This window comes from Myotis brandtii, unplaced genomic scaffold, assembly GCF_000412655.1.
Source record: "Myotis brandtii unplaced genomic scaffold, ASM41265v1 scaffold1631, whole genome shotgun sequence".
NCBI lineage: Eukaryota > Metazoa > Chordata > Mammalia > Chiroptera > Vespertilionidae > Myotis > Myotis brandtii.
In genome coordinates this window covers 51,256-63,517 of record NW_005355967.1, presented here as the reverse complement: position 1 = coordinate 63,517, position 12,262 = coordinate 51,256, and the positions used below count along the sequence as shown (strand labels likewise).

The window sequence follows — 12,262 nt, the reverse complement described above, 5'->3', positions numbered from 1 at the left end:
GGGGGGGGGGGGGGGGGGGGGAGGCCTCACACAGTGCCTGGCACATGGGTATATGAAACATGAGAGCCCTCATATTTATGACTTCGTGTGCCTGAAATCTCCTCCCTCCCCTGGGCACTCCAGCTACTTCCTGGCTGTAAAATTCTGGGCTAGTCCCTTACCCTCCTATCTAAGTCTCTTCATCTGTGAGATAGGCTAATGAATCCCTCTCAGGGTTGTTAAGGGAATTTGAAGGCATAGGGCCGCTCCAGCGCCCAGCACAGTGCTGGCAACCACACCGAGGGGTGCTCTGGTCAGCCTCACCTAGATTTTGAATTCACATCCCTCTCTGTTGCTAAGTGACCTGGATCTTCTTGAACTTCCCAGAGGAAACTTTCCCAGTGCGCCCTCCCTCCTATCTCTGCCTTCCAGAGTCTCCTCCACTAGACCTCTCCTCCACTCCCAACCTTCCTAGTCCCACCCCCACAGCTCTTACCAGCCAGGCGTTCAGCCAGTGTAAGTGCATGCACTGATGGCCGGTAGTCCGGGGCGTGCTGGGCCTGCTGGGCCGCCTGCTGGTGCAGGTTGTACATGGCACTGAGTGAGTTCATGGCATGCAGTGAGTAGCCATTCACCCCGTAGTGCTGCATCGCGGCATGTGCCTGCAGACAGGGAAGAGGGAGAAGTGACATGAGGCAGGGTGTCACACACTACTTTGGGAGAGACACAACCCCTAGCCCAGAAATTGGACGCCCACATCAACCCCAAGAGGTTCTGCCACCCATCAGGAAGTGGCCCATCTTGCCCACGACTAAGAGTGTGAGAGTTCCTGTACTTATTTCTTCATTCACCCATTCATTCATTGATTTACTCAGCAGGGCTTGTGCAGGGTTTAATGCTCTAGGCTCTGGAGTCAGACTCCATGGCCTGGAATCTCATTTAAGTCACTTAACTTCTCTGACCATCAGTTCCTCCATCTGCAAAATGGGGCTAATAACATATTTATCTCATGGGGTTGTTACAAAGATTAAGAGAAGCTTTTACAATAGGGCCTGGCACGCATGATGTGCTCAGAAATGGGACTCATTGTGATTTGTCAACCCATTTGCTGTTTTATGCAGTCACTTCCCCACTTACCCATCTAGACACTTACTCATTTGAACATTCATCGATTCATTCAACAAACATTCACTGAGGCCTACATGGGGCCAAGTCCAGAGCTGAATTGGGGACCCTGAGGCATTTGCTCTGATGTAACCCTAATGTGTTACATAAGAACACTATTGTTATGACTGTTATATATAATACATTCACTACCATTACCTCCCTCTGTTCTCACCATAGTCCCAAGAAGCAAGCAAACCAAGAACAATGAACCCCATTTACAGATGAATCTACAGAGGCTTAAAGAATGAGCAGTGACATGTCAAGATCACACAGTCAATTTGGGGCCTGCCCCACCCCCATTGCTTCAACCTCATTCTTTAGTGGCCAGTTCATCAGAGAACACATGCCTCCTACCGAGATGGTTCAGATCAACATGAGGCTGCCAAGGTCCCCTCAGCCCTGGTCTCCTCCAGACCCTCACAGTCCTCATCTGAGCACCCACCCTGCGTTGGTCTAATAGTAAAATGTCATCTTTGGAATAGGGCCCAATGTTTGTAGACTCCCAAAGGCACAAAGATGTTTCCTGTTTCTGGAGTGTGTGGTGGAAGAAGGAAAGGTTGAGGCAATGGAAGGTCCATTTGATAAGAGGAAGAATGAAGCCAGGTGTCCCAGCTCCCCACCCTCACTGAAATAGACACAGGCTATCCAGAACCAAGCATCTGCAGCATGCGTGCGCAAACACACACAGACAAGCACACACACGTTTCATGGGCAAACACACATACACAGATATTCTTCGAAAGGCATTCACAGAAACAGTCATTCACACACAAACTCAGCAAGTCACACATTCAATGTCATTATTCCCACAGTGCCGCACACAGACATTCTCAGAGACATCTATCCGTGCAGCAGATATATCTACACACAAACATCACACACGTACACACATTCACATATTACACATGTTCCTTCAACAAATAGTTATTAAGCAGCCATCTAATAAGTACCAAAGCCTCTGCCTTTGTGGAATTTACATTCCAAGGGAGGGGGGCTATATAACAAAAAATAAATATGTGTAGTAATGTCAGCCTGGAATAGTGCTCTGAAGAAAAATAAGGCAGAGGAGGAGAATAACAAAAAGAAAAGGCAAGCCCCAGGCGGGTGGCTCAGTGGGTTGGTGCATCGTCCCCATACACCAAAATGGCTGTGCGTTCTATTCCCGGTCAGGGCACATACCTAGGTTGCGGGATTGGTACCCAGTCAGGGTGTGTGAGAGAGGCAGCCAATCGATATTTCTCTCTCACATCAATGTTTCCCTCTCTCTCTCCCTTCCTCTCGCTAAAATTAATAAACATATCCTCAAGTGAGGATTAAAAAGAAAAAGGAAAGATTATTTTAGGATATATGGTCAGGAAAGGGCTCGCTGATATTTGAGGTAAGCCATGAGCAGCTCTGGGGGAAAGGCTTTCCAGGAAGGAACAACAAGGACAAAGGCCCTGAGGCATGAACAGCTAGGTAGAGTGTAGAAGGGGAGGGTGTGGGGCTGGAGCAGAGAGAAGGCGGGAGCTAGTGGAGGAGAGAGGCTGGAGGGAGAGAAGGGGGCCAGATCCCGGAGGGCTCATGGCCCATTGTAAGGAGTTTAAATTCTATCCCGAGTGTGATGGAAGCTCCTGGAGGGTCTTGAATAGGGAGTAACATGATCCGATTTGTTGTTAAAAGCTCATTGTGGCTGCTGTACAGGGAACAGACTGCAGAGGGTCAAGAAGAAGAGCAGAGAGACCAAGCCCCTGCAGAAGTCCAGGCCAGCAGCCATGGAGGTACCTGAAGGGCAGTGGGGGTGGGGGTGAAGGTGGTGAGAAGTGGTCAGATTCATGACATATTTTGAAGGCAGAATCGCCACGACTGTTGATAGGTTAGTTATAAAGTGTGAAAAACAGGACAAAAAAAGGATGACTCAAGCTTTTGGTTTGAGCAACTGAATGAAGATGGGTCACTTCCCGAATCAGGACTATTGAGGGAGATGGGGATCTGGAGGGGGAAACAGAAATCAAGGTTTTGAGGAAACATAGTAAGTGTGAAATATAGATCCAGCTTCCAAGTAAGAATATTGAATTGGCAGTTGGACATGCAAGTCAGGAGCTGAGGAAGAGGTTTACAGATTTCTGAGTCAACATTCACAGATAACAGCTACCAAAACATTTGCTTGCGGAAGCCCACTCTATGCACCATAAATATGACCCCCCCCACCCCCACACAAGGGAGAGATCTAAGAGAATAGAATGACAAACATGGCAACATAATGTGTTTAAACATTGTATAATAGCCCTGGTGGGGAGCTCAGTTGGTTGGAACACTGTCTCATACACCCAAAGGTTTCGGGTTTGATTCCAGTCAGGGTATATACCTAGGTTTCCAGTTTGATCCCTGGTCAGGGCATGTACCAGAGGCAAATTATTAATGTTTCTCTCTCATCTCTCTCTCTCTCTGTCTGTCTCTTACTCTCTCTCTCTCCCCCCCTCCTTCTCTCTCTCTCAAATCAATATTTTTAAATTGAATAATAGGATACACCATAAACAATAAACTTGGAAAAATATTTACCATATAAATGACATGCCAAAATTGATTTAAAAATAATAGCAAAAATAAAATAAACCATTTATAATATATAAAGAGCTTATAGAAGCAAAAACATGATCATCTTAAGTAAAAGATGTCTAAGTAAGTAGACAACTTATTAAGCAAGAAACACAAATAGCCATCTGACATATGACAAAAAGCACAGCCTTACTTATAACCAAAGAAATAAAAATAGAAATAATAAGGTATTTTTCACCAATCCGATGAGCAAATATGAAGAAAAATTATTACCCAACGTTATCTAGGGGAGTGGGAAATGCTCCCTCCCCTACCTGGCTGACAAAAGAGCTCTTTAGTTCCTGCATCAAAAGCCTTTAGAGAGAGCATCATTTGATTCAACAATTCCATTTCCAGAAATTTCTCCTTCAAGTATGCAGAGATACGTGTACAGGAATATTTATCACAGCTCTGCTTACGATGGCAAACAATTGGAGACCTCGGTGTCCACTGAGAGAGGGTTAGTTCAGTAGATGAGGGACAGCCGTGCCAGCAGTGGAATACGGTGCACAGTTTAAGACAATGATGTGTATCTGTATGTGCTGATGCTCACAATATATTGTTGAGTGGAAGAAATAGGTAACAGTATGCATGATGTGATCCCATTTTTGTAATGTATGTATAAAAATGCATAGGGGGGAAAAGCTTGGAAGGTTATACCCTGCATTGTTAACAGAGGTTATCTCAGGGAGATAGCAGATGGGATTACAGGTGATTTTCACATTTATATCCTTTCTTTCCTTTTTGGAGGATGGTGATGGGGAGGGTTATCCTTGTGTTCCGTGGGTGTGGGGATGGAGCCAGGCTCCAAAACAGGTGGGAAAGAGGGAACAGAGTTTAGAAGTAGTTTCATCCCTCCCTTCCCTCACCCCTACAGGGTTGCCCCTCCCTCACTCTAGGGCTTTGTTGCTTTAAAATTCACTGCTGTTAATGTGGTGACATTTTAATTGACTTAATTATTGCTGATCCCCAGTTTTTGATGCACAAGTCTTTATTAACTGAAGACAACAGAGGGACCTCTCTGGGCCCCACAACTCCCCCAGCCCACTGGCCCTCAGAAAATCTACAAGACCTTCCCAGTCTGTCCTCTGCCCACCCCTCCAGTCTGATGCCCTCCCCTTCCTCAGCCCCCAGCAATGCCAGATTATCTGCCATTGCCCCTTGTCACCCCCATGCCTTTGCTCCAGCTGGGCCCCCACCTGAAACACCATTTCCCTCCCTCCCCCTTCACATGTCCAATTCCTCCCTCTCCATCAAGACCTAGTTCAGCTTATACCTCCTAGGACAGTGGTCAGCAAACCGCGGCTCGAGAGCCACATGCGGCTCTTTGGCCCCTTGAGTGTGGCTCTTCCACAAAATACCACGTGCAGGCATGCACGTACAGTGCGATTGAAACTTCGTGGCCCATGCACAGAAGTCGGTTTTCGGAAAGGAGATAGACGAAACAAGTATACAAGACGAGTGTGGATGGGAGAGTTGGAAGGGGTTGACCTCAGCGAACAGACCTCAATCAGATTGAGGACGTTTTTAGCAAAGGCCAGCTTAGGAGTACCCTAATTAAGTTAATAACAATGTACCTACCTAAATAGTTTAAGTTTAAAAAATTTGGCTCTCAAAAGAAATTTCAATCGTTGTACTGTTGATATTTGGCTCTGTTGACTAATGAGTTTGCCGACCACTGTCCTAGGACATGGGGCCTTCCCCAACTCATTTCTAAGAAGGCATCTCTCCCCTCTCCAGGTTCCATGTGACTACGCTCAGATCACAGAAATGATGGTGACAACAACAATAATAATAGCTACCATGTACCAAACACAAAGCACCTCCCAGGGATTTTCTTAATTCTGGCACCTGAGTTAGAGCCGGGTGATGACACATCTTTCTCCCTCACAAGATTGAGCTTCATGAGGGCAGAAAGGGCATCTATTGCATTTCTGGTCTCCTCACCCCAGCCCAAATCACAGGGTCTGGCACAGAGGCAAGCTCTGGAGATGAGGACCAGATGAATTAATTAAGAGTAACAACTATTTATTAAGATAGACCAGACATCTCCAACAATTCTCCCATTACTCTTAGACAGCGGTTCTCAACCTGTGGGTCGCGACCCTTTCACAGGGGTCGCCTAAGACCATCGGAATACACATATATAATTACATATTGTTTTTGTGATTAATCACTCTGCTTTAATTATGTTCAATTTGTAACAATGAAATTGGGGGTCACCACAGCATGAGGAACTGTATTTAAAGGGCCAGAAGGTTGAGAACCACCGCCTAGGACAGTGATGGCGAACCTTTTGAGCTCGGCGTGCCAGCATTTTGAAAAACCCTAACTTAACTCTGGTGCCGTGTCACATATAGAAATTTTTTGATATTTGCAACCATAGTAAAACACAGACTTATATTTTTTATATTTATTTTATATATTTAAATGCCATTTAACAAAGAAAAATCAACCAAAAAAGTGAGTTCGCGTGTCACCTCTGGCACGCGTGTCATAGGTTTGCCATCACTGGCCTAGGAGGTAGGGACTATTATTATCCCCATCTTACAGATGCAGAAATGGAGGGTGAGAAAGATTGGGTAATTTGCTGCACTAGCCACGCTGCTAGAAAGTAGTGGAACATGTTTCCACAGATGAGGTTCTTCCCACCGGCTAGTGTTTCCTCACCCCAGCCACCCAGGTTCTTACTCTAACACATTCCATTCTCTGATTTGATCCAAGGCAATAGGACAACAGCAGAGAAAAAACACGTGTCCCCTGGTGTGTATGTTGTGGGTACACGTGCGTGTGTGTGTTATGAGATGAGGCTGTGTGTGTGTGTGTGTGTGTGTGTGTGTGAGCCCAAATCTCCCCAGATGAGCTCCTCTCTCCGGCCTCACACTCCGCCTCCTCACTCCAGGTGGACAGCAGAGCCAGGTCTCCTCTGAGGCTCCAGAGGGGCCCTTGTCTGGATGCAACCGATCACTGGCACTGGGTTCATGTGGTACTGCACGGTCACTTGTCTGCAGCTCATCTCACTGTTCATGTGTGGCCATGTCTGTACACAGCCTGATGTATGCATCTATGTGTATATAGTCTCTGTGATTATTTATATCTCTGTGGGTTTGTTTGTCTGTGAGCCTCTGTGTGTGTGTGTGTGTGTGTGTGTGTGTGTGTGTGTGTGACCACAGGAACGGACACTAAATGGTACCCTCAGAAGTCATGTGGCCCTGAAAAGGGTCGGAGAGAGAACAAGTGAAAAATACAAAGAGGGAAAAAAAAGCAAAGAGATGGAGTTGATGCAGTGAGATAGAAAGACCATCAACACAGAGAAAATAGATTTACCTTATCCATTTTTTTGTTTTGTTTCTGCAACACCAGCACAGAGCCTGTTACACAGCCAGTGCTTAGGAAATAATAAATGTTGAATGGATGAGAAAGAATCACAGGCTAATAGGTGGTGAGGGGGGCAGAGCCACCACAGCCCGGTATGGTCCTCGGAGCAGAGTGGACACTCGAAATCCCCTCTGTCCCCACCATCTCCTCTGTCCCCAGGACTATAAGCCTGGGTTTGGGTGGAACCCTGCCCAGTGGGCCCTTTTCCAGCAGTAGGGGCAGTTCAGACCTGCCCCTGGGGTGCTCGGCCAGGCCCGGCAGCTGGAGCCCCAACCACATCCAGTTCTGAGTGCTGTGGGTCCTACAGGGAGGCCAAGAGTCCTGTGGGGCCTGCGGGAGCCTCTAAACAGGGCCTTGCACTCCTGGCCCCAGGCCGGGCCCTGCATGCGCTCAGCCCACTGCACACTCCAAACAGAATCAATTATATATTTAAAAGGTGCCGCCCCGCAATTCCTGGCAAGCCAGGAGAGCCATCCATCATGGTGCGGCCGCGTTTCACAAGCTGTCGAATTGTGCTTACATTGGTTAAAAGAATCTTTATATTTCATTAAGCAAGCAGATCGGCGGATCTCCCGCCACAGGCGCCATATAGATGGCTTTAATTTTCCAAATCTGCAAATGCATCCGTTATGTCCCCGCGTCGCTGCTGGCTGCGGCCTAATGCCCAGCCAATCGAAGAATCAAGCAGAATTTTATTAGGGGGCATTTTTTATAAATTAACAGCAGCACTGCTAGGAAACCACACACAAGGCATCTTTGATTAAAAGGAAAGTGGGCCCTTCCTTTGGTCACACAGGGCTCAGCCACCCACAAGCCTCCCCATCTCTCTTCCTCTCCTTTTCTGAACTTTTCATTCCCCTCAGTTTCTTCTCATTCCCACACACAGTGGGGAACAAGGCAGAACAACTTTGTTGAAAGGAAAGGAAAGGAAGCAGGAGGGGAAGGAACAACATTCTCTGAGCGACCCGCCTCCTCTGTCCCGAGCACAGTCACACCGTCTCACTGACAATGACAGCTGCTTTTTATTGAACATCTACCATGAGCCAAGCCATCTTCTGCTCACTCAGCACAACCCTAATAGATAGAAATTATTATCACCATTATATGAATGTGAACACCGAGACTCGGGGAGGTAAAGTCACCTGCCTACGGTCCTACAGTGAGTCAGTGGTCGAGGCAGAATGGGAATCCCAGGTGGTTGAGAATCTATCTGGTACTTATTTCCAGAATGTGACCAAGAGATAGTCCCTGGTGAGGACTAGCCGTGGGTGTCAGTGGCAGCAGTGGGGACTGAAGGTAGACCATGGCCATGGACTTCCTTCCCTGAGAAATGCTGCTGACCTTTCAGTCTTGGATGTCCCCCAGCAACCCTCTGGGGGAAGAGGCCTGAAGCTCTTCCTCCTATCCAGCAGTTTAGAGACCAAAAAGACTTTTGCTCAGCAGGTAGAACAATAATACGTGAAGCCAGGAGCACCAGGCTAGAGCTCCTGCCCAACCCCAGGCTGCTATGTGACACTGGCAAGGGTTCTACCATCTCCGACTTCTTCTGCTATGACACTGACCCAGTGGCTGCCGCAGGAGGGAGAGAAAGCTCTGTGGTGAGAAGGGCATTGCCCTGGGCTGGCCACACACCGGAGGGAGGCTGAGGAGGGGAGACTCCTCCATGGGTGTGCATGGGTGTGTCTGTGTTGGGGGTAACCGAACAAGAGGACCTAGAATTCTTCCAGCTCTGAGCTAGTGGGTCCAAGATTTTGAGAGAAGCCTGTTCCTGGCACATGCCGGATACTCAACTATAGTAACCTCCTCATTAATGTCTTATCCCAGCTCTATGAGGGAGGCAGTATTATTATCTCCACTTTACAGATGAGGAACTGAGGCTTAAGGAAAATGAGTCACCCTTGGCTGTTTGGGAATAAGGAAGGCTGAGCCCCAATCCCAATAAGTATCCCTATTCCCAAATTAATCCTTAGTCCTACGTCTCCAAGAATCAGCAATGGAAGCCTATGATGTCAGGGTGTACCCAGACCCCCGCCTTACCCTGACCAAGGATGCTGCAGGTACAAGGTCTGGGGGCAGACTGGAGATGAGGGTATCCCAGCTGCACCTTCTCAGATGCTGTTTATTTTACAGGAGATCCAAGCGCCTCCGAGCCATTCTCAGGTCACTGCTGAACCCTCCAGCCTCCCTGAAAACCCACTGTCATATCAGCCTCTCACAAGTGCAGAAAGCCTTTTCCTCCCCTTGCCAGGGACCAGACTGCTCTCAGCCATGCCCCCCAGGGGGTGGGTGAGGGCACCAACAATTCAGCGATTCAGTGTTGCCAGCAAGGCCACAGAGAATAATCAAGGACACATTCTAGACACTTACAAGGGCTAATGGCTGGAATGTGGCACCATTTACTTCTGGGTGTCTAAGAGCTGGGGAGTCTGAGGCGCAGCCACCTTCCTCAGATCCTCAGCCCCCTGAGCTGCAAACCTCTGTCCCACTGCTCCATCAGTGAACATTTAGACCCGTTTCCATCTCCCCCATTTAAAACAAATGACCTCATCTCTCAGACGAGTTATCTCTGGGTCCTTCAAATCCAAATTTCTTGAAAGGCATTTCCAAAGTAGCCATCCACTTCCTCCCGTCCTGCTCGCTCCTAACCCACTACACCACCACCCTCCCCCTACCACTGAGATGCAGCTCCCCACAGTCCACATGTGGTGGCCTCCTCCTCTGGGAACACTGTCCCTCCACCAGCATCTCCTGGAGAATCCCGACCCCTCACACTAGGTTTGGGCACCCTCTTCTCCAGGAAGCCTTCCCAGATACCCCAGGCTGTCAGGTGACTTCTTCGAACTCCTATCCTAGCATGACCCCACCAAATTGTAGTTGCCTGTTTGCCTGCCCTTCCTAAAATAGAATAATAACTAGTTTTGGTGCCATCCTGATGGAGACCTGACAGGTAGCATCTCATTCCATCCTCACAACAACCTCATAATTCCCGTGTGATTGATAAGACAGCTGAGACCCAGAGAGGTAAAGTCACTTGCTACACAGCTAAGCAGCTGAGCCAAGGGAATCCAGGGAGTCGAACTCCGAAGTGCTCACCTCACCTCACCTTCTGTAGGGCAGAGTCTGGCTCCAGAGCCCGTACTTGGTACGCACCACAGAGAACATGAGACATTCATTCCAGGAGTAAAGATAGAGCCAGACAATGGACTCTGGGACCATGCAATAGGTGCTGGCTCCAGGCTCAGGTTCTAGGGAAATGCAGCGAGTCGGATGCCCTGGATGAGGAGAGACTAGCTCTGGGAGATGTGTGAACAGCCGCAGAGCTCAGAGCTGAGTGTCTCCTCCTCACCCTTCCTGCCCTGACAACCCCGGGCAAAAGCTGCCACCAAAAGCCAAGCCACCTCCTGGCTACAGCTGCAGCCCTGACCGGAACACAGCCTGAGCCCGACCTGTCCCACACGGAGCCCTGGCCACTGTTCTCACCTAGAACATGCCCTCTCCGTGCCCCTGTGGCATTTGATGCATCACCCTGGCCCGCACGTTGCTACCATTAACCCCACACTGCCTGAGCCCTGTGGGGCGGGAGTGAGCTGTGGCCGAGGCCGGGAATCCCCGGCATTTCCCTTCCAGCTCAGCTGAGGGCCCCTGAAGTGGTCCTGGAGTTGGAGCCCAGGACCTCAGACAGGTGGGCGTCAGGGTGAGTGGCTCTGCAAGGGTCAGGCCAGATGTGGTGGTGGACTCGGGGCACCCAGAGCTCAGTTCTTCAGAGTAGATTCTCTCCTCTCGCCTGGGCTCTGGGATGGAGACGGGGAGGGGTGCCCGGGTCCAGGGTGGGTCTCAGGACAGACCCCGCCCCCACGGGCCTCCAGAGAAGCCCTGGCGCTTAGTTCCCTACACAAACTGTTATCCATTAACATCCAATTATCCCTCGGTCCGAGCCATTAATTATAAATCAGCCGCTAATTGGGGTAATTAGCCCCCCGCAGGCTAATGGGCCGAGACTGAGGGAGGCCCCTCCGCCTACGCCCTCTTTCGAGGCCCTTAATTTGGGGGTTGGAGGGTGCTAAGAAATCGGGCGGCTGGAGTTTGTGTTTTTTTTCTTCAGACAGTGAAATGCGGCAGGGGGAGGGAGAGAAGATGAGGGAGGCCAGTTTCTGTTGTTTTTCTTCTCGAATCCTGTGAGCATCCGCTCTTGAACGAGGCCCAGGGAGAAGAAGTGTCGACATAATTGCTTGATTCTTCTCTTCCTTCCCCGCATAGACGCAGCTAGCGCGCCAGGGACGAAGTCGGAGGAGTCCGACGGAGCCGGGGTGGAGCTGGAGACAGGGTGAGCCGCCAGCAAGTCCCTGGCTTCTCACCGGCGCGGAGGCAGCCTCGCTCGCCTGGTTCGCCCCCGCAGTGACACCCGCAGGAATGAGCTGGGTCACTCCAGGCTCCCCGGACCCAGGCAGTGCAGGGCCGGGAACAGGGACTGCGGAGTCCCTGAGGAGCAGCTATTCCCGGCCCAGGTGCGGGCCTCGGACAACTGGAGGAACTCGGGGAGCGGCGTGCGGGGCGGTCAGAGATCCCAGTTCCCGCGCGCGGGGATAGGCATGCGGATAGATACAGGCCCGCAGCCGTGGGGATGCAAACAAGCCCTGGCGGAGAGATGTGGAGGCTGGAAAGGGCCACGGCCCGGCGGGCCCCGCTAACCTTGGGACACACAGAAGCAGCACCCGCAGCGACCGCAGGCTGGCTGCCAGGGGTGACCCCGCCTGGGAAATGCCCTCTGGCCTGGTGACTTGGGATCCGGGGGCCTCTGTCCTTGGCCGCTGCCGGTCAGCCGGCTAAAGCCAGAAGGACATTTGGGGCCGGAGCTGGGATCCCGGGTCTGTGCGAGCTGGGGCACCCGGCGGCACTAGGGTCGAGTCAGATAGTTGGCGGAAGAATGGACGGGTGGCTAAACGAAAAAGAGAAACCTCTGGATGGCGGGAGGACTGGACAGGAAAACGGAGAACCCAGCTCGGTGCCCTTCTAACCGAAGGGGAAACTGAGGCGAAGGAAGAGCACTTACTTACCCAAGGTCAGAGACGAGGGGTACTTAGTGCAAGACGGACGGCCATCCCGGACGCAAGCTGCACCGGAAGCTCGCGCGCCTCCCCAGCACCCCTCCCTCCCCGCCGCC

At 50.3% G+C, this 12,262-nt stretch overlaps 1 protein-coding gene across 2 annotated transcripts in view; it reads right to left on the bottom strand.

Annotated features, from left to right (window-relative positions):
• DMBX1 (diencephalon/mesencephalon homeobox 1) overlaps positions 1–638 on the bottom strand; it is a 4,869-nt gene extending 4,231 nt beyond the window's left edge. The window contains exon 1 of one of the 2 annotated variants that reach the window (XM_005862311.1): positions 476–638. In XM_005862311.1, the coding sequence (XP_005862373.1) occupies positions 476–629 (154 nt within the window). In that variant the 5' untranslated portion in view covers positions 630–638. The remainder of the gene's footprint in view (positions 1–475) is intronic. The other variant, XM_005862310.1, reaches the window with a different exon arrangement.
• Between the last annotated feature and the right edge of the window lie 11,624 nt (positions 639–12,262).